Genomic DNA, 23,098 nt, shown 5'->3' on the forward strand with positions numbered 1-23,098 from the left:
TGATGATTCTTGTTCCTGAAACAGCATCCCTATGATTCAGGAATCCAAAGCCATAACATCAACCCCATCTGCATAGCCATGCATTCATCTCCAGGAACTGTGTTCCCCTGCCTGGGCCCTTATCTTCAACCAGGATGATGGACAAGAACACTACCTGCACCCCTAACTCCTTCACCCTTGTTCACCCAGACCCCTCTAATCACTGCTGATCTGCTCAGGGTCACACCTAGCAGCATCACTAATACCCACATGAATGAGCAGCATGGGGTAATGGTCAGAGGAGGGATGAACCTCAGCAATCTTTCTATGATGTCTTGGATATGTGCTTCAGGCAGGTAGCACACCCCCCGAAACATCAGGTCAGGTTGGCAGATGGATGCCTCTGTCCCCCTTAGAAGGGACTCCCCAACGACCACCACCTTACATCTCCTCTTGGGTGTGGTATATTGCAAAAGTGCCAGTGAAGGAGAATTGTGTCCTCCCCAATGTCTCTGCTGGTGCCCAGATGTGTAGTACAGAATCCTCACTGCAGTCCCAGTACTTGGTGGTGTGTTTGGGGTCAAAATGCTTGATACCATGGCAGTCAGTGCCAAGAACATGGGGTATCTTTCTGTGCTGGTCGCAACATGATTCTTATGCTTAGAGGAGCCAGTCGGTGCTGACTTTGGTTTGGATACTAAGGACCTGGTATGGGAATCAACCTTAGGACTTCTCAATGCCGAAGTGTCATGGTATAACCCCCACTCTGAACCTTAGCATCCAAAAGATGGAGTATCAGCATGAATTCCCCTAAGCTTAATTACCAGCTTAGATCTTGTAGTGCTGCCACCAACCAGGACTTGCAGTGCCTGGTACACTCTGGTCCCCCCAAAACCTTCCCAGAGGATCCCAAGACCCAGACTCCCTAGATCTTACACAAGGAAAGTAAACCCTTTCCCTCACCGTTGCCTCTCCCAGGCTTTCCCTCCCTGGGTTACCCTGGAAGATCATTGTGATTCAAACTCCTTGCATCTTAAAACAGAGAGGCGTGCACCTTGCCCTCTCCTCTTTCCCCCTCCCCAAGAGGTAATACAGATTCAAGCTCCATGAATCTAACACAGAGGGATTCCACCTTCCCCCCTCCCTTCTCTCTCCCTGTTTTTCACCAATTCCCTGGTGAGTACAGACTCAATTCCCTTGAGCCTCAACAAGGGGAAAAAATTAATCAGGTCTTAAAAAAGAAAAGCTTTTAATAAAAGAAAGAAAAAAGTAAAAATTGTCTCTGTAATTAAGATGGTAAAGGTTACAGCGTTTTCTAGCTTATAGACACTCGAGAGAAGCCTTCCCCCCAGCACAAATACAAATTAAACTCCTTCCAGCAAAATACACATTTGCAAATAAAGAAAACAATCAAAAAGACTAAACCGCCTTCTACTTGTACTTACTGTTTGAACAGAAAATTAGAGAGCCTGTAGGTATGTCTGGTTACTCTCAGAACCCAGAGAGAACAACAGACAAACAAACAACACAAAACAAAGACTTCCCTCCACTGAGATTTGAAAGTATCTTGTCTTCTGATTGGTCCTCTGGTTAGGTGGTCCAGGTCCACTGCTTGTAACCCTTACAGGTAAAAGAGACATTAACCCTTAACTATCTGTTTATGACACCAAGTCTTTGGAGAGGCTTTCTGTCCCTGTTCCATGCAAGGGAGTCGGTACTGGCTCTACTCATTAGAGTGATATTCCCTGTGGCTACACTACAATATCATCTCTGCTGTGGCGGATGCAGAAGACTTGTGTGAGGCAGAACAGGAGCTCAGGATGGCATCACAGCTAATTGGAGTCCTGATCATGTGAAGCAGGCACAGTGTCAGTATTTCTCTGAGGACCTTCCCAGTCAAAGGCCACTTGCATCAAGCATTCCAATAGAAACAGCTTCACCTTCACCCTCTGGCCTTCTGGGTCCTCTTTGAAAAGGACTTTCAGATAGAACAGTGTGCCAAAACAAGTCCCTTGCCAAGGCACACCAAGTATGGCCTCATTGACTGAGATGGCAGCATCACAAGACAGAAAAATCTTGAAACTCAATGACTTAGGATCTACCATGTGAGTTATATACAGGTGGGTAGCTCCCTGTTCAGTGGGAGTATGTGCATGGAGGGGTAGAAATCTCTCATGGAGGGAGGTATGTGCCAAGGAAAGACCCAGAACAGAGTAGAAAACCTACCTCTACTTCTAACTAGGATTAAAAACAACAAACAAACAAACAAAAACCAGTCAAATAGCAAAGAAAATCTAACTACTAAAACTTTAAACTTGAAAAACTTTCTAGTTCCTCACAAAGAAAGGAATGTGGATACTGTGGGTTTCATCTAGTGGGCAGAAGCAGTAAAAGGGAACTTAGCATGGTTTGCAGCCACTCTGCCCTTTATATCCTCTGCTGCGGGAAGCTGGATGACACAATAGGCACAAGCACAGCTCCAACAGACACTTCAAACAAATTTGCTCTTGAACACATGGCGCATATGTTCATCAAGAGTGAGTCCAAGTGAACAATCACTTGAAGATTAAGCATTATTTATATAGATACTTTAATTCCAAGGTTAAAACTCAAACATTAAAATCTCTTCTTGTATGCATTTGGTTTCTCGTAATGGAGAAATCCACCAGGTGGTATGAATCACAAACATCGCTAGGCTGAAGATTATATTTCACACTAATGATTCCTTTAGAGGCCGGATCAGGCATTCCACAAAGCACCAAGGCACACATTCCAAAGATATAAACACTAAAAAAATATACCACACACACTGCTAATGGCAGAAAGACAGTCCTGATTTAGAAAATCATCCGTATTCAGGACAGCAAATAATCATATGTTTGATGTGAAGTCAATGGGACTTAAACAAGTGTTTAAGTGTTGTCCTAAATTAGGTGGACTAAAGCATGTGCTTCTGTGGTTTCCTGAATCAGGGACTATTAGTTTTGAAACTAACTGATAATTTATTTTTATTTTTAAGAGAAAACAATGAGGAAGAGATTGTTTTAATTAGTAATACTTTTTTGAAAGGTTCCTCTCAGCTGGTGGATTTAGGCATTCATGTACCAAGGGAATTTGCAAGCACTGCAGCTTGATGATGTTGCAAGACCTATTTCACCTATAGTAAGCTGCCAACTAATAACATCTAAGTAGATAGCTGATATGGACTTCAGGGGGAAGACCTTTAGCTAGTATTATAAAAGAGCTAGACTGAAGTCAACAGAGCAATGACAATTTACAACAGCTGAGGATGTGCCCCCGATATTTATCTCATGTCACCAATATCTTATATAAATAGAAATCTGTTCCCTGATATTTTTCATTTATATAAATATATTAGTAAGATGAGAAAAATATCTGGGGACAGATCCCTAGAGTGTAAATCATCAAAACTGAATCCACTTCTGCTACTAGTATTTAGATAGATAGATAGATAGATAGATAGGTAGATAGATAGATAGATAGATTTGAAGCCATCTGACTGTAGACATAGTTGGCCTACGTTAACATAGGTCCTCCTTGCTGTTTCTCTTTTCCTACTGTCCTCTTCTTCCTACTGTTTGTTACACTCACTGTTGAGAAACTCTTGCTTCTAATTAGATTGTGACAAAGATAGCAAATGCTTGTATAGCACTTAGTACAAATGGACTCCAGACACATCCTTAATTCTATACCAGAGGAAATAAATGTTAAAACAACTTACTTGTTCAATCTGTTTATACCATATCATAAGCACTTCCTCTAGTTGATGAACTGTATCAGAATTAGCAGCTGCTGCTGTCACTTCCTCAAAGGACTGAAGTTTAGAAAAGTCAATGTGATCCATCTTTTTTAACTCAACAGTTCCCTCTATGCTTACTCTAGCACCTAAAATAAAGCAATTAAAATATAGAACATACTCAGACTCAAGCAGTTGTTTCTACCAAGGTCAACCACTTCACTTTGGGAATATAAGCCAATAATTCATCTTGCAATATAATAACCATTTTACTGTCTCACAGGCAAAAGACCATGTATTTCTGAAATCTAATTAGACCCCTACATTAAAAATTTCATATCAATAAAACTGAAGTTTATCAAGTATGTAATAAATCCAAATATATTTCTTTTTACGCTTGAGTTTTTTATCATTTTATTCTTCCTTGTAGAACTAAAGAAATGTTTTCCCATATTTATAACAACTCTACTGCTTTTAAAAAGTAATTTTTAAGCAGAATGATTGTTTACTCAATCTGATTCTTACCGTCTAAAAATGAAAGATATCTATTAATGGTTTCTATGAAATTCTGTTTTTCAGTTGTTCCCTGTGTGGTTTGACTTAAAGTACCCCAATTATTTGTTGCAAGGATAGCTGGTAGAAAAATATTTGCTAGCATGTTCCTAGTACCACGTAAAAGTCCTTCAGTTGCATCTAATACACAAAAGTATATGTCCTGTAAATGTAACAACAGAATGATTATTAGCAATGCAATCAATTATACTGAAAACATGACCACATTTTTAGAACATACTAATCTTCCATATAGATCCATTACATTTCTGAGTACAAAAAGAAATGGTTACTCACCCTGTGTATTAACTGTGGTTCTTTGAGATGTGTCCCCCTATGGGTGTGGCACTCTAGATTTGCTATCGCTTCCTGCATCTTTGATCAGAGATTTCTCTTAGCCATGTCCGTTCATCCCATATTTTCATGCTAGTCAGCCTCATTCCCCATGCCGTTGTTATATAACGCTGTGCAGGTGAAGCACCCTCAGTTCCTCCTCAACCACAAAGCATCGTAACAGAGACCTCTGAAGCAGAGAGCAGGTATAGTGGAGCAACTGTAGAGACACACATGTCTAAGAACCACAGTTACTGCACAGAGTGAGTAAAAAACGGTTACTCACCTTCTCGTAACTGTTGTTCATGTCTATTCCAAACAAGTGTGTGCGCGCACACACGCACAGTATTTAGAAGATTTTTCCCTTAGCAGCATCCATGGGGTTGGTTGGACACCCGCTGGAGTCGCGCCTTCATGGCGCCCAATAAAGGGCCCTGCCAACCCACCAGTTCCTTCTTTCCAGCTACTCCAATAGAGGGGTAGGAGGGTGAGTATTGGAACGGACATGAACAACACATCTATCTATCTATCTATCTATCTAACTATCTATCTAAATACTAGTAGCGGAAGTGGATTCAGCTTTGATGATTTACACCCTAGGGATCTGTCCCTTGTTTTTCCTTCTTCGAGTGCTTGTTCATGTCAGTTCCAATCAGGTGACTCACAAGCCCAAGTTCAGGAGGTGGAGGCAGAGTTGTCCACTGATTGGAGCACTGCTTGTCCAAAGGCAGCATCGTCTCTGGCCTGCTGGGTAATCACATAGTGCATGGTGAAAGTATGAATGGAGGACCATGTCACCGCTCTGCAGATTTCCTGAGTGGGAACCTGAGCCAGGAACACTGTTGATGAAACCACAGGAGGTGCAGGAACCCCCACCAGGTTGCAACACTCACGAATGCAGAACATGATCCATGACAAAATGCGTTGCGAAGACACAGGTAGACCTTTCATTCTGTCCGCCACTGCCACAACCAACTGGACCAATTTTCTGAACAGCTTCATTCTCTCAATGTAGAAGACTAGCACCCTACAGATATCCAGTGAGTGAAGTCTCTGTTCCTGCTGCTGGAATATGGTTTAGGGTAGAATACCGGGAGAAAGATGTCCTGGTTGATGTGAAACTGGGATACAACCTTTGGTAGGAAAGCAGGATGAGGTTTGAGCTGAACCTTGTCCTTATAGAACATGGTGTAAGGGGTCTCTGATTTTAGGCCCTTAAGTTCAGACACCCTCCTGGCTGAGGTTATCGCTATCAGGAATGTGACCTTGTAAGAGAGTTAGAGCCCGGAGCACGACGCCAAAGGTTCAAAGGGCGGTCCTATGAGTCTAGAAAGGACCAGGTTCTGATCCCAAGCTGGGACAGGCTGCTGGACATGAAGGTATAGTCTGTCGAGACCTTTTAGAAACCAGCTGACTATCAGGTCAGCAAAGACAGAGCAGCCCTCCGCGCCTGGTGGAAGGCCAAGACGGTGGCCAAATGAACCCTTATTGATGACATATAAAGCCCTTGCTGCTTCAGATGGAGGAGGCAGTCCAAAATAAGCGGCACTGAGGCTAGTGTTGGGAACGAATGGCGCTGTGCCAACCAGATTGAAAATCTCTTTCACTTGGCAAGGTAGGTAGTTCTCATAGAGGGTTTCCAGGTACCAAGGAGGACTTGTCTGATCTGGTCTGAACAAGAAAGCTCCACCACGTTCAACCACAGAGCTTCCACATTGTGAAGTGCAGCGCCCCGGGGTTCTGATGTTGGAGACAACCATGATCTTGTGTCAGCAGGTCCAGGAAGAGCAGCAGAGCGACTGGCGCTTCCACGGATATGTCTAGGAGAGATGTGTACCAGTGCTGGCAGGGCCAGGCTGGAGCTATCAATATGACCTGAGCTCGTTCCCTTCAGATCTTGATGAGTACCTTGTGAACGAGCGGTATGGCTGGAAAGGCGTATATGAGACAACCTACCCATGGGAGGAGAAATGCGTCCACCCTGGAGCCCAGGCTGTGATTTTGGAAGGAGCAGAACTGCGGGCATTTCCTGTTGCATTGCATGGCAAATAGGTCTATCTGGGGAAATCCTCACCTCTGGAAGACTGAATTTGTGATGTCTGAGTGAAGGGACCACTCGTGGCTGTGAAAAGACCTGCTGAGGTGGTCCGCCAGCTCATTCTGTACCCCGGGGAGGTACGACACTTGTAGGCGTATTGAATGTTCTACATAGACGTCCCACAGCATGAGGGCTTCCTGGCACAGGGGCGAGGAAAGTGCACCCCCGTTTGTTGATATAGAATATTGCCACGGTGTTGTCTGTCATAATTGATAGACATTGTCCTTTTACGTTTGCCCAGAAAGTCTGGCACGCCAGGTGCACCACTCTCAGCTCTCTGATGTTGATGTGGAGAGCCAGATCCTCCTGAGACCAGAGACCCTGAGCCCTGCAGTCTCCCAGATGTTCTTCCCAGCCCAAGTCTGATGCATCTGTCACTAGCAAAAGAGACAGCTGGGAACTGGCAAAGGGGACCCCTGATCACACCACAGGATCGAGCCACACCAGGAGGGAGTAGAGGACCTGGCAAGGCAGGGTCATGAGAACTACATAAATTCATGGAAATTCATAAAAAAGAATTAGATAAATTCATGGAGGTTAAGTCCATTAATGGCTATTAGCCAGGATGCATAAGTAATGGTGTCCCTAGCCTCTGTCTGATAGAGGGTGGAGATGGATGGCAGGAGAGAGATCACTTGATCATTACCTGTTAGGTTCACTCCCTCTGGGGCACCTGGCATTGGCCACTGTCGGTAGATTGGGTACTGGGCTGGATGGACCTTTGGTCTGACACAGTATGGCCATTCTCATGTTCTTACGTCCAAGCTGTATCAGGCTGGTTGATACACCAGTGCTAACCATGACTGGAGCGGTGGGAGCCTGAGTCTGGCATGCTGCACCAGGTAGGTACAGGCAGCCATGTGTCCCAGAAGTTTCAGGCAGTTTCTTGCTGTGGCGGTGGGAAACTGTCTGAGACCCCTAATGATACTAGCCAGGGTCCTGAACTTCACTTCTGGCAGTGTGCCCTGGCTTGGGTTGAGTCCAGTAATGCCCCTATATACTCTATCCTCTGAACAGAGGACAAAGTCAATTTTGCTTCATTTAGAAGGAGACCCAGGTTGTTGAAGGCGGCCCTGATGAATCTGACTTGAGCTTCCATTTAGGTCCTGAAGTGACCCTTGATCTGCCAGTTGTCGAGGTACGGAAACACCTGTACCTGGTTGCACAGAAATGCAGTGACAACTGCCATGCACTTGGGGAAGACTCAAGGTGCTGCTGACAGGCTGAATGGAAGGACTGTAAATTGGTAGAGGGTATTGTTTACCACAAACCTGAGGGACTTCCTGTGGGGCTCAGTGATTGCAATATGAAAGCAAGCGTCCTTCAAGTCAAGGGCGGCATACCAGTCTGCTGGATCCAATGAGCGGATGATGGAGGCCAACAAGATCATGTGGAACTTGAGTTTCTTCACAAACTTGTGGAATTCTTGCAGGTCCAGGAGGGCCTGAGGCCGTCTTTGGCTTTCGGTATTAGGAAATACCAGGAATAAAAGCCCTCGCTCCTGTGCTCCTGAAGAACCTCTTTCACTATCTCTAGCGATAGGAGCAACTGCACCTCCTGAATAAGGAGCTGCTCGTGAGAAGGGTCCCTGAAGAGGGATCAGGAAGGGGGGGTGGAAGGGCACAGACTTGGAGTATCCCCTTTCTACCACGTGAAGCACCCAGCAGTCTGAGGTGATATGGAACCATGCACAGTAGAAGGGGGATAGTCAGGACGAGAAGGTAAGGCAAGGTGGATCCAGTCTTTGGTGTGGTACACCATCCTCAACTGTGCCTTCAAAAGGCTGGCCAAAGGGTTGACATGGCCTTCTCCTGCTGGTCCTGTTTCTCCATCTGAACCCGTCCTGGTGGATCTAGTGACTGAACCGCTGAGGAGGCTGCGGATGGAAGTGCCTCTGATGAGTTGTCGGTGTATAGAGGCCCAAGACCTGAGCATGGCTCTGGAGTCCTTTAGGGTATTTAGCCTCTTGTCCATTTTCTCCGAAAAAAGAGTGTGGCTGCTCTCTACCATCCCCCCAAGGGATCTCGTGACCCCAGGTGGCTTTGGCCTGGTCCCGATGCCGTGAAGGGCATGGGTATTGATGCTGATGTCGGGTCCTATGCCAGTGATGGTGTAGGTGTCTGGTGTAGCATCTGCACTGGGGTCTTCACCGACACCATCGCAGCCAACATTGATGACGATGTTGGTGCTGTCATTGGTACCAAAGGCACAGCCGTTACCATAGCAGCAGTCTGAGCCACTGACGCCTCCAGTGCCAAAGGCATTGTCAAGGGTGGCATTGTGGTTGGTGCCAATGTCAGTGACAGTGTTGTGGCTGACAGCACTGATACTTGAGGTAATGGCTTGGGGGAGAACAAACAGTGCAGACTCCACTGATGCAGCTCCCAAGCAGGATCCTGGGCTCCAACCTTGGCCTTGATAGAAAGCCCAAGGAGTCCAAAAGACCCATTGAGCTGGGTTCTGCCATCATGAAGGCCACTGCATCAGGCAGGACCCTCCTATTCTGCATTGAGCTGGACCTTCTGCTCCTGCTATAGTCAGAGCGGTACAAATCTGACTCCAACACTGATGTTTCAGAATAGGAGGACCAGGGCATCGCTGCATCTCTCAATATAGAGTGTCTGGAGCCTAGGGACTGATTGCGCTCTCTGGATGGAGGCACTGGTGACGGGGGGTGCCAAGGTGATGGGGATTGGTGTGACATCATCCCCAGCTTTCCCTTTGACTGAACAGGGTGCCAGAATGGAGCCTGTGGTGCCAGCACATCCTCCTGCCTTATGGATAATGACTCCATGAGTCTCAGCAGGTCCTGTGACGCCTCAAAAGCCTCCAGGGTGGATGGGAGCAGCAGATGCTCCGAGTGGTTTGGCAAGTGTGACAGGCCTGGACTCGACTGCTTCTGGGCCTGGGAGTCATGGTCCGACTGAGGTGCAACTGATGGATGGTCCCTGGATTTTGCTGAGGGACATCTGCCTCTTTCCATTCTATTCTTCTGTGGTGGCGATTGGACCAGTGTCAAAGGCTGGAGTACCCCCAAGAAGCTCCGTGACTTTACCAAGACTCCTTGGCAGTGTCTTTCTTTGACACCAAAACTCTCAAAGTTGGTGCTGGAGTGCTCCACACTGAAGACGACATACTGGGAGTGGGATCCCCGGCACCTGGATCTGACTGAGATCTTAGAGCTGCCTACCTGAGGAGGATTTTAAGCCATTGCTCCCTCTCTTTAAGCGTTCTTGGTCAGAATTCCCGACAGATCTTGCAGCGGTCTCTTTGGTGACCTTTGACCAGACACTGTAAACAGGAGGTGTGGGGGTCACTTTTAGGCATGCGCTTTGCGCAGTCCTGGCAAGTCTTGAAGCCCAGGGATTGTGGCATGCCCTGGTGACAAATAAGGGGGAGGAGAAAAATGGGGAGAACCCCCCGTAACTTAAACTTATAAGTGAACTAATTACGCTATACTAACCAGCTAGAACTATCTACGGTGAAAACCAAAAGTACTGCTAAGCCACTTACCGGAGGAAGAGCCAGGGGAAATTCTAGCTACCATCAATGGTAGGAAGAAGGAATTGAGGGAATGGCAAGAGCCGGTAAATTCGGGAAGAGTTCATAGACCACTTCTTCAAGAGGGAGTTCAGGAGCTCTCGATGTTGATGGAGCTGAGGATATAGGCGTAGAACAAGCTTGCGGTCCAGTAGAAGAGGCGCAAGGAGGAGCGGCGGCAGGAGCTGATCACAGGTACCACTGAGGCCAGGGCACTGGGTAGGAAAAGTTGGGTCCTGGCCACTAGGAGACAAAGTAGGGAAACTGAGGCTGATTCTTATGATGTGCCATGTCTTGGGGTATGTATTGCTCCAGTGGAGGGGGAGACTCAGGTGGGGAGAACTCTGCCTGCTGCTATATGTCGTTCTCACTATCTGTGAAAGTAGCCAGGTGAGGTGGCGAGAGCTGCTGTTCAAACAGTGAGTGTTCCATGTCTAGGAGTGGAGAGTCAGGTTCAGTAGCCATAGAGATATCCCGCAGATGCAGGAATTGTTGTTGCTCCTTAGGCTGGTGTGCTGCGGAGCGTGAAGTGTGAGCGGCAGCCCGGAGTGATTTTTGTTTCATTTTTGTAGGAACCTTGAGACGTTTGTGAGAGCCCCGCAGAGAATCTGCTCTGGGGATGGCAGGCCGGCTTGATGCCGACATTCTTGTCAGCACCGGGGTGGAACACGCTGCCAGCACAGGGTCCATCATCAGTGCCGGTGGTATCAGTGCCAAAGAGAGCTTCCTGCTGTGGGAAGTTGGGTCCCTGCTTTTGCACCCCGCATGAGTTGCTGCTGAGATGCTGGGGCAATCAGAGTTGCCTCCTCTCGGTGCTGTCAGCACCAAGGGGAAAGACCTTGTGGGAGATCCTTTACCCCTTTGAGTGTCTCTGAGAGAAGACATTAGGGCTTCCTGCCTCTCTGTGTGAGAGGGTGAAGCCATGCTCCAGATCGGTTCTGACTTGGCAGGGGAGCGTGAGGGACAGGGTTTACTGCCCTTTTCCATAGGCAGCTGCAGAGCTTTCTCCATGAGGAGCATTTTTAGCTGTAAGTCTCTGTCACGGTGGGCTCTAGTTTTTAAGTTGGTACAGTGGAGATACTTTACAAGTCCTCTAGCTTTGGGGTCAGAAGTTGGGTGTAAAGAGCTGTCCATCAGGAGCAGACAAAGTTTTATCTACCTGTTTTTTTCTGGCTCTGGATTTCAGCACAAGACAGAAGTTACACTTCTGTACAATGTGCGATTCCCCAAGGCAAATACAGTGGGCGTTCCTGTTGTTTACTGGGATTGCCTCCTGGCACGACAGACAACACTTGAAACCAGGAGAATCAGGCATAACTTCCCAGTAGGCAAGAACTATCTTATCTACTAATATTTATCTAAATATATATGAGAAAATTTTATTTATTTTTAACTATGCAGCTAAAGCTACTACTACTTACTAATTACGCTAATACTAAGAACTACAACTAATAGAGTAATAAACAAGAACAAAGTTGAGGAAATCTCAACAGGAACAATTGCCAGAGCTCTGTCTCAGGCTGAGACAGTTGAGAAGGAACTGAGGGCCGTTCGCCCACACAATGCTATATAACGGCATGGGGCATGAGTTTGACTAGCATGCATGTGCAAGCCAAATGAACACTGCTATGAGAAATCTCCAAAGGTGCAGGGGGTGCTAACACACCTAGACGGGAGCATCCATTGCAGATGCTTTAGCTTTAAAACTAAAGTTGCAGAACTTTAGTTTTAAAAAGTTGAGAATATTTATAAAATAAAAACACAATAATACTTACTAATGTTACTGAACTTTCTCTCCAACAAAACAGGGTAGTCAAGAAGCCATTATCTAGTGATTCAACATATCTGAAACACTTAATTTAAAGGTTGTAGATTATATTCATGCAATTTCTCTGTCATTCAGAAGATGTGGGAAATGCTACAATATGTGTTGAAGATATTCTCAAAGATGGTGTCTTAAATTATATAATAAACTATATTTATTTAGTGCTATTGACTAGTTTTGAACATCTCATCTGTACCCTGACACCAACCTGTCTGAACTATGACTACGTTTATCACTGTAATTTTTGAAGAAGTTTCAAGCTACCAATTTTAAGAACTTCCCATAAATTTCTTTTTTCCCTCATGAACTCAAAATATGGAATTCCCCCCAAAAATACTGGTCCAAAACTGAGATTACTAACAGTGTTAAGATTCTGTATTTTATACACCACCAGTGCTTTATTCCTTTTGATATCTGGGAATCTAAACTTACTAACAGTATAAATATTATCACTTTATGAGCAAACTTATTACTTTTTATTAGTCATGTAACTTCATAGTGTGTATACTAGTATGCTACAACAGAGCAATGACAGATTTCCTGTCCTAAGAATCTGAAATCACGATAGACAGACAGACAGACCGACCTGATTCTCATTTACAGTAAGGCTCCTTAATACTGCCAGAGCAGTATAAATGGGCCTTGATGTAAAGGAAAGTCAGGACCATATATCACTACAATCACTGTAAAACAGAAACAGGCATTCTGCATGAATTACTAAGGGAAAGATTGTGTTGGTACCTCATAATTGTGTAAAGCATGCAATGGGCTACACAAACTGTTGAGCCTCAAGCTCAGAGATTTTCAGTGATCCCACTAACACTGCTAATCGCTTAAACCTCTTCGAGAAAAGCTGAGGGGGCAAGGAGATGGTCAGCACAGGGGGAAGAACAATGCTGCCCCCCCTTTAAGGATGTTTCATTTGCTGTGCTCACCTGAACTCTGAAAGACATACAGTAACTCCTCACTTAAAGTCGTCCTGGTTAACATTGTTTCGTTGTTACATTGCTGATCAATTAGAGAACATTTAAAGACGTGCAATGCTCCCTTATAATGCTGTTTGGCAGCCGCCTGTTTTGTCCAGGAAGAGCAGCCCGTTGCAGCTAGCTGGTGAGGGCTTGGAACCAAGATGGACTGGCAGCCCTCCATTAGCTCCCCATTCCCCTAAGTTCCCTGTGCGACAGCTGCCCAGCAGGCTATTAATTGCCAGCAGTTCAGCTGTCTCTCCCCGCACTGCCATGTGTGCTACTGCCCTCTGCCTTGGAGCTGCTCTCCAGAGCCTCCTGCTTGCTGTGCAAGGGAGGGGAAAGAGGGGCGCTAATGTCAGGGTGTCCCCCTCCCCCCATCTCCTGCACCCACTTACCCCATTTCCAGAGTGGGGAGAGGGGAACATGACGGGGCTCAAGACGGAGGGAGCTTGGTGGCAGGAGCTGCCGTCTCAACTTGCTGATCTTTTTAAAAAGGCAGTATACTTAAGAGTGCTGTCAGCATACTTAAAGGGACAATGTGCATCTCTCTCTCTCACACAAGGTGTGTGCCTCTGTCTATGTCTGCTCCCTCCATTCGTGCTGCCTTGTAGAGTGTGAGGTTACATTAATAACAATGTGTTAACCCTTGAGGGCTGAGCCGATTGCTAGTTCATCATTTAGCAGTAAGGCACTCCCTGGGAAATATCCCACCCTCTGACTTCACCACCTTAATCAAGCTTCACAATCAGCATCGCTGTGTACCAGTATTAAATTGTTTGTTTTAAAACTTATACTGTATGTGTGTGTGTATATATATATATATATAATACAGTCATTTGTCTGGTGAAAAAAAATTCCCTGGAACCTAACCCCCCATTTTCACTCCCCCTCCCCCATTTACATTAATTCTTATGGGGAAATTGGATCCATTTAACATCATTTCACTTGAAGTTGCATTTTGCAGGAACATAACTACAATGTTAAGTGAGGAGTTACTGTAGTACATTCTTGAAGCACAATGCCACTTGAAGCTTCATTTGGAGCTATGTAACTGTGCAATGCCCCCCAACAACAGGATGGTACAAAGAGGTATGTGCTTCAGTTTAGCATTCAGGAAAATTGATATGAAAGACTAATATTATAATGTGGCAATAATAAGAACCTTTGCAAAACATTAGCTATTTCTTAACTTTTTAATTTTTATTTTGAGAAAAACTAATATAAGCAGCAAGAAAAAATGAGAATACCTCATGTATACTTTTTGCATTTAGAGGGATGTCATTCCTATAACGAACAAAAAATAAACAGAGTCCTTTGAACTTGTCTGGTGCAGTGTCTAAATATAATCTCATAATTTTAGTTCCTTTTACAACTCCTGGAATTGTTCGACCACATTCTGAAAATAAATTTAAGCACATTATTATTTTAAAATATATTCATACTACTACAGTGAAATAAAATAGTTGCAATTCAGTATTTTATTTATTTTTTCCCTTTTGTTCATGTCAGGCACAACCCAGATAGTTTCCTTAATAGTGCTTGTGTATGTAAACATGATTTGTTAAGAGGAACTGTGAAATTACATCATTAAATAGTTTTTTTCATGGTAAAAACTAATGATATTCATGAATGATTTATACAAATTTCAATCTTCTGCAAATGTATCACAATCCTCATTGTCATAAACAATTGAACTGTTTTGACTGATCATTTCCAAAACAATTCAGACTGAGGCAGATATACAATGTTAACCATTTGGGCTGAAATGTTCAAGTTGGTCAAAGTTATAAACTAAAAATAGGGTTTTAAAATGAACTACCTTAACAACAGGCAGTGTGCAATAAGCCCCACCTATAACAATAGTGTTAAAAATTAATAGCATGTACCTACTCCTGGTGCTTCTCCTTCTTGATATAAGAATTTCAAAGTTCTACTTCCATCTTTGGCAAAAAAATTATCAAATGCCTGTAACTGTTCAATCAAAAAGTAAGTTACTGCAAATAAAATTATGTCAAATTACTACATTTTTATTTGTTTTAAAAGAACATATAAAAGTGTTTAATTGGAGATCTGTTCAAAGTTTTGGGGATATAATACATACTTTATACAACACTGGCAGGGAGATGAACTAGGTAACCTAATAGGTGTTTTCAGTCTCTAAACATCAATTGCTGGTAGTTTCACAGGAATTATGCCATAGTATCATCTTCAAGTACTAATTTATTTTACTTATTGAATGACTTGCAAAGCACTAATCACCACAGCAACTAGTCAATAATACATACAAATAGTAGACAAGGAGAAAAAAACGGTTACCTACCTTTCCTAACAGCTGTTATTTGAGATGAGTTGCTCATGTACATTCCATTCCATGTGTGCACGTGCCCACGTGTGCAACCATCGGAGATTTTTGCCTTAGCGGTACCCGTAGGGCCGGCTGTGGCGCCCTCTGCAGTACCATGCTCACACCGCGGTATATCAGGCACCACTGGCCCTATGCCCTCTCTGTTTCTTTTTGACAACAACTCTGATGGAAGGGCAGGAGGGCGAGCAATGGAATGGACATGAGCAACACATCTTGAAGAACAACAGTTATGAAAGGTAGGTAACCATTTTTTCTTCGAGTGCTTGCTCATGTTGATTCCATTCTAGGTGACTCACAAGCAGAATCAACAGAGGTGGGAGCACCTTCGTCAGCTCATAACAGTAGCGGATGCAGGCCATGATCCAAGACAAGATTCTCTGGGATGACACTGAGCAACCTTTCATCCTGTCAGCGATGGCAACGAACAACTGTGTTGACTTACAGAATGGCTTTATTCTATCAATGTAGAAGGCCAGCACCCGTCTGACGTCCAGGGTATGCAGCCTATGCTCCTCATCTGTTGCATGAGGCTTTGGAACTTGGAGTCGATCTTGGGCAGAAAGGCCAGGTGTGGACGCAGCTGGACCTTGTCCTTATAGAAGACAGCGTCTCTGATGTTAGCGCCCTGATCTCGAATACCCTACAGGCCAAAGTTATAGTGACCAAGAAGGAGATCTTCCAGGAGAGAAGCAGGAGGGAGCAGGAAGCCAAGGGTTCAAAAGGGGGACCCATGAGCCTCGATAGCACAAGATTCAAGTCCCAAAGGGGGACCAGGTCTCAGACATGCAGGTAAAGGCACTCCAAACCTTTCAAGAAGCATGCCATCATGGGATGAGCAAAGACTGACCAGCCTTGAAACAGAGGGTGGAACACCGAAATGGCTGCCTGGTATACCTTGATAGAAGATAGTGACAGATCCTGGTGCTTAAGGTGTAGTAAATAGTCCAAGATGTCCTGTAGTGGGGCTTCTTCCACACAAATGTGTCGGTCACAGACACGTGTGGGCTGTGGTGAGCGGATGGCTCTTTATGTGGGCAATCAAGTCTGACATGGCCTGGAAGCGTGCTTCTGGAAGGAAGGTCCTGACTCAGGTGGAGTCAAGAATCATTCCGATAAACTCTATTCATTAGACTGGCATTAACGTGGACTTTTCTGTGTTTATTAACAGACCCAGATCATTGAAGATGGACCACACCAGACTGAGGCTGTGTTGCACCTGCTCCGGGGACCTGCCCTTGATGAGCCAGTCATCAAGATACGGCAAGATCTGGACCCCCTGACATCTCAGGTAAGCCGCTACTGGTGCCACACATTTTGTGAACACCCTGGGGCCGAGTACAGACCAAAGGGTAGCGCTGTGAAATGGAAGTGACACCCAGCCACTATGAAACACAGGAAGCACCTGTGACCCAGGAATATGGAGACATGAAAGTAAATGTCCTTTAAGTCAAGATCACCGTAACAGTCCCCCAGATCCAGGGAAGAAATGATGGAGGTCAGGGAGACCATGTGGAACTTCAACTTCTAGAGAGACCTGTTGAGGCCACACAGGTCCAGGATGAATCTGAGGCCCCCTTTGGCTTTTGGGATTAGGAAGTGGCAGGAGTAGAATCTTCTTCCTTCCATGTCCTGAGGAACCTCCTCCACAGCTCCCAAGCCAAGGAGCTACTCTACCTCCTGAACAAGGAGTTGCTCGTGAGAAAGGTCCCTGAAGAGGGATGGGAAAATGTGGAGGTGGGGGGCGGGAAGAAGGAGCAGCTAAGAACTGCAGGGTATAGCCCGAGCTACTATGTCCAGGACCCAGTGGTCCAATGTAACCTATGACCAGGCCAAGCGGAATGGAGAGAGGCAGTTGAGGAAAAGGTGGGTAGGATCCGGTCGTCTCACTGGTGCATCGCTCTCAGGCGCATCCTCAAAATGTTCGCTTCTGGACCCCAGGCTGGGCTGGCAAGTGGAAGGAAGAAGGACAACAAGGACTAAAACTAATATCCCTTCTTGTAGATCACTGATGAGGTTGCTAGGTTCTTGGTGGCGGTCGTGGTGGCCAGAAGGGCTTTTGGCTGAGTGCGGTGTGTGCATGCCCAACAAGCGAAGGGTAGCCCTACTGTCCTTCAACTCATGCAGCCTGGTGTCTGTCTGAGAATAGACCAACTCCATCAAAAGGGGGGTCCTGAACTGAGACCTGCATCTCCTGGGAGAGGTCTGCCATCTGGAGCCAGGAGCTGCATCACATGACCACCACCGTTGCAACCACCCTTGCTGCTGAGTCCACTGTGTCCCAGGCCATCTGCAGGGAACTTCTGGCCACTGCAGTGCCCTCCTCCACCAGAGTGCCAAACCCTTGGGCCAGGGGCGGCTGCAGGCCCCAGCACACCAAGCGCGTGCTTGGGGCCGCAAGCCGCGGGGGGACGCTCTGCCAGCGCTGCGAGGGCGGCAGGCAGGCTGCCTCCGGCGGTTTGCCTGCGGAGGGTTCACTGGTCCTGCGGCTTTGGTGCCTGCGAGAAGTCTGCCGAAGCCATGGGATCAGCAGACCCTCCACAGGCAAACCGCTGGAGGCAGCCTGCCTGCCGTGTTTGGGGCGGCAAAATCCCTACAGCCATCCCTGTTTGGGCCAAACCCTGAGGGAGGGATTCCTGGAACTTTTTGAGACCATCCCAAAGATTAAAATTGTATTGGTCCAGCAGGGCCTGATGGTTCACCACCTGAAATTGCAGGCTTGCAGTTGAATACATTTTTCTCTCAAATACATTGAGTTTCATAGCCTCTTTGTTTTGGGGAGTTGAGGAGGTGGGACCTGCTTGTCTTTTTTGTTGGCCACAGATTCAACCAGCAAGCCTGGCGGGGTGTGGATATAAAGGTATTCAAAACCTCTGACCAGCACAAAGTACTTTTTCTTAGCCCGTTTCGAGGTGAGTGGGATGGAGGAGGGGGTCTGCCAAAAGGCCGTGGTTATCTTGAGGACCATCTCATGTACAGGTAGGGTGACCTGGGTGGGTGTAAAGGCCGAGAGGACGTTGAAGAGGATGTCCTCCTGCTCTGCCATCTCCTGTACCTCAAGCCCCAAGTTCTTGACCATGCACCAGGGAAGGGTTTTATGTTCCATAAAGTCATCCAGCAGGTTAACTCTGGAAGGTCCCATGACTGCCTTGTCTGGGGGTGACAAGGAAGACTGGATCGCTGGTGGGCGTGCTAGGGTCTCGACCACCATTGGAGAAAGAGGTTTTGTGGTCAGCACAGGTTCCTCCACCTCAATCTCGGAACAGGCTTCCAGTACTGGGCCCAGTGTTGGTGGGGCCACCACCCAATGCTCCACTGTGGACACCAAGGAGTACTGAGAAGGAGGCATTGTCACAACTGGTACACCCCATGTGCTCCTATAAGACCACTGTTCTGGTCACTGGCCATGTTGCCATTGCAGTGCCACAGATGTGAGAGAGGGCTCTGGTGCCCAATCACACCAATAAGATGTTGGTGATGGACTAAATTGGCCCTCCATACCAGAGGAAACACCTTCTGGTGATCAGGGAAGAGCTGTCAATGCCTGTGTTTGTTTACTGGTCATGGGCTACTGATGACTGTTGCCCAGGCGTAACTGACCGGTAACTGTAGCGTGGAAAGTGGTACCAGTGCGACTGGTGTGGGGGAGACCAGTACTGGGATGAGGAATGTTCCCACTGTGCCGGTGATTGGGACTGATGCCTAGAGGATGACCATTGAGAGAGTGAGCGATGCCGGGAATAGTAAGGGAAGCGTCAACCCTGTGCCAGAGAGTAGTGCCAAGGGGATCTGGTGAACTATGTACAATGGCCTTAAGGCGCAAAATTCAGAATGGTAGAAACCACTAGCTTTTGCTTAGCAAGAAAGGCACTCCAACTGAATACTCTGGATGGTAAAAGGAACTGAGAGGGCCTAGGGCCAGTGGCACTTGATATACCTTGGCATGAGCATGGTACTCCAGAGGGTGCCACAGGCAAAAATCTCCAACGGCCGCACACATGGGCGCTTGCACACCTAGAATGGAATTGACATGAGCAAGCACTCGAAGAAAAAAAGTTACTTATGAATTAGGTAACAATATATAACTACATTAACAATAACAAACAAAAAATGTTTAAATTAGGCTTACTGAAGGGCCATCCAAGATCATATCTTCCACAGTTGTTGCATCTAAACCAAGTTTGTCCCCTAGGACTTCAAATATGTATCTAAATGAAGCACCGATTTTCATTTTTCGACCTTCCCTTGCATCTCTATATCGTGCCTAAAACATAAAAAAAGTTTAAAAGAACTAAAAACTGCAGAGTGTTTGCCAAATTATTTGTTAACCTGACTCATAACTTAAAACTGATATTCCAGTTTGCTGTTTATGTGAAACTCCTCTAATTACTCTTTTAAAATAAACTATATTTTCACAGGTTAAAAGACGGAGAGGTTACTCAGCTTGTGTAGTAACTGGAGTCAGTGGTGCCGGCATGGTGGGGCAGAAGGTCATGGCCCTTCCACTTTTTAAAATGTATGGGCTTGGCCCATCCACTTTTTGGCAGGGGGCCACCCCTCTTCTTAATAAAAATAATAAATATATGGAGACATACCTATCTCATAGAACTGTAAGGGACCCTGAAAGGTCATCAAGTCCAGCCCTCTGCCTTCATTAGCAGGACCAAGTACGGATTTTGCCCCAGATCCCTAAGTGGTCCCCTCAAGGATTAAACTCACAACCCTGGGTTTAGCAGGCCAATGCTCAAACCACTGAGCTATCCCTTCTTCCCCAAAGCCTCCAAATGAGCTGGAGGTAGACCAGGAAGCCCAGGTAGCTGTGAGTTGCCGCACCACGGACCCTCCATCTGCTTGGGTTGGGGGAGTTGAGAGCAGACCCCAGCCCATGTCCCTGCCCCCCGGAAGTCCCACCCAAGGCAGGAGTGTCCGTGGCTCCCACAGCTGCCCACGCACCGCACATGGCTCTTATCTGGACCCGGCTCTGGCTGGGGGGCTGCAGCCCAGCCATGGTAAGAGCCTTGCAGGCAGCTGTGGGGAGCCACAGACCCTCTTGCTCTAGGTGGGACGCTGTGGGGCAGGGACACAGACAGTGCTGCTACTGACCCATCCACCCCAGGCAGGTGGAGGGTCCACACCTCCCGGCCCACTCCGGCTTCTGGCTTGGCTAGGGGTGGGGCCTTGGCAGAAGATGGGGGGCCCTGGCTCTTCTTACCTACCCACTTTGGGGCAGGCTCTGCCACCCTTGACTGGAGTTCTCCAAGATATGTGTCCCTTTGGGTGCTCCACTTCACGTGCATGTGTGCCACCATGTGCCTTTTAGCAGGGATTTTCAGTAGCAGTACCCGTTTGGCCCACAGGTACATTCTACACATCCTCATGTCCTGTACCAAGAATACTGAACGCTATGCAGGCAAATAGCCCTTCTCTACCACAAAGTCCCATAGAGGAATCTCAGAAAAGAGGAGAAGGATGGCACACAGTGGTGAACCCATAGGAACACAAATCTTGAAGAATTCCAATTAATGCACAAAGTGAGTAACCTCTCCTCCTTTTTCCACTTCAGGTGACTCCTGAGCAGTATCCCCCAGGATGGAAGGAGCTTAGATGCAGAGTCTAATACTGAACACAGAACTGCATTGCCAGCTGCAGCATCTGATCTAAAGAAATGACCCAAAACATAGTGCTTGGAGAAAGTATGTACTGAAGTCCAGGTTGCAGTTCTGTCCCCATCCCTCCCACAACCCAGTGGAACTATCAGCTGGAGCCCACCACATGGTAGGAGCCACCCAGCCCTTCCCCTCCCTGGATGCACTGCAATAGCAAGTGAAAGGAACAGAGAGCCCAGCCCTGCCTCCTGAAGCAGTGATTTACATCTCCCACAGCTGCTCTCGATGCCTGAACCAGATGCTCTACCCCTGGACCACAGCCCAGGAGGGGCACATGAGTCAGTTTATCTGTGGGGAAAGAGGAAAATCTGTGGGGGATATTAATTCTGCACTTGCACAGTTGTGCAGAATTCCCCCAGGAGTACCCTGTGGGGGCCAACATCAGTACCAAATCACAGATCTGTCCAGAAAGTGTCTGTGTTGTTGACACTGAATGCTTTGAATGAGTACATCCAAAGTCAGACTCAAGTGGTACTGATGTTGCAGTATGGGATACCAGTGTTGGTACCAAAAGGCATAGAAAACTCTGATAGTTCAGAGTTCTTTCAAGTGGAATGTCTACTAAAATAGACATGACCATCTGATGCCAGCAAAGTCTTTGGTACTGAATTCAACTTAGTGGAAGAGTGAGTTTTAAAAAAGCCTTGGACAGTCCCATAGTATCAGAACCACCTGGAGCCTCAATAGCACTCCCACTAGGACCTGAGGTCTCCAGAACATTCTTTTCAGTCGGTGACCAAGATTTCTTAATAGTAGACCTACCACTCCTGCTCCTCTTTTCAGTACCCACAGTCTTATTGTACAGTGCTCCTGGTACCACTGTATACCTCAATGTTTTTGGTGACTGAGACCCAGAGACAGATGGGGTACCTGAAGCTGTATCCCTCAAGGCTCTCAGTGACCAGGACCCACACACAAGACAAGACACTAAGTGTGCTCAGAGGCCAGTCCACAGGGGGGTTCTCAGAGCCTAAGTTGGAGACTTAGGGTTTGCTCCACCATTAACGGATTTAAATGTTATGGTCCCAGTTTTTACAAGATCTTCTCTTGAAGGAGGAAATCTTACACTTGGTTGGTATATGGGTGTCTCCCAAACAACGAAGGCACTGAGAGTGTCCACCATTGACCAGGATAGCTTTGCAGCAGGAAAGACAGTGCTTAAAACCTGGGGATCCCAGCATAACCCAGAAGCATTAAAGTCCAGAACTCTTCAGACAGGGAAACAAACAAAACCACAAACTAAATACTGTGACTAAACTGAGCTAAGAAAACAACTAAGGAAACTACGTTTAGCTAACTAACTGGCTATAGCTAAATGAAGTGGATACACTCGACTTCCTAACTCAGGCCAAAGGCAGTTGAGATGGAATTAAGGGTAGTTCGCCCATGCAGCTCTATATATCCTTGGTACAGGGCCTGAGGCTCTGTAGAGTGCATGCATGGGCCCAAATGGGAACCACAGAAAATCAAAGGCACATGGGGATGCATGCACACCTGAAGTGGAGCACCTACAGTGACATAACTTGCAGAACAAAATAAAAATAACCATTGAAATACACAAGTCAACTTTGAGGGAATGTCAAGGATGAGCAAACACAGAATATCTGTATACAGAATCCAAGAAGGGAAAGATCAAAAGCAAACCAACAACAAAAAAATCATGTCCTCTTTAAGAAGGCCTCCAAACCAACCCCAGCTTGCAGAGTTCCTAGTTTTCTTATTGTTGCAAGAGGCAGGCTGCCTTTCTCCCTTTTCTTTAGGCATCATGTCAGTGAAGGAGAACTTAACCAAGTTCACAAGGCCCTTACCTCAGAGCAACCAAACTTAGGGCTTATCTAAACAGTGGGTTAATGCGCTGTACAGGGGGTGTGATTCCTAAAGTTCACTGGCATGTTCCATATTTATTAGTTCTTGTAGTCCCTGCTGGTGTGCACTCAAGGTTCCCTAGAGCACTTTAGCACACTATTGTTTCAAATAGTACTACATTAAAGGGTACCAGGAGGATCTAATCAGATCAA

General features: G+C 46.3%; 2 protein-coding genes across 2 annotated transcripts in view; both read right to left on the minus strand.

The window, feature by feature from the left end:
* The window catches only part of DNAH8 (dynein axonemal heavy chain 8), a 593,210-nt gene that overhangs the window by 536,852 nt on the left and 33,260 nt on the right, over window positions 1–23,098 (minus strand). The window contains exons 4-8 of the mRNA XM_050948396.1: window positions 19,544–19,678; window positions 14,939–15,023; window positions 14,300–14,448; window positions 4,262–4,451; window positions 3,722–3,885 (exon numbers count right to left, since the gene is read on the minus strand). Of these exons, the coding sequence (XP_050804353.1) occupies window positions 3,722–3,885; window positions 4,262–4,451; window positions 14,300–14,448; window positions 14,939–15,023; window positions 19,544–19,678 (723 nt within the window). The remainder of the gene's footprint in view (window positions 1–3,721; window positions 3,886–4,261; window positions 4,452–14,299; window positions 14,449–14,938; window positions 15,024–19,543; window positions 19,679–23,098) is intronic.
* The window catches only part of LOC127048750 (myb/SANT-like DNA-binding domain-containing protein 2), a 366,512-nt gene that overhangs the window by 212,028 nt on the left and 131,386 nt on the right, over window positions 1–23,098 (minus strand). The window lies entirely within an intron of this gene.

This window comes from Gopherus flavomarginatus, chromosome 4 (assembly GCF_025201925.1).
Source record: "Gopherus flavomarginatus isolate rGopFla2 chromosome 4, rGopFla2.mat.asm, whole genome shotgun sequence".
Taxonomy (NCBI): Eukaryota; Metazoa; Chordata; order Testudines; family Testudinidae; genus Gopherus; species Gopherus flavomarginatus.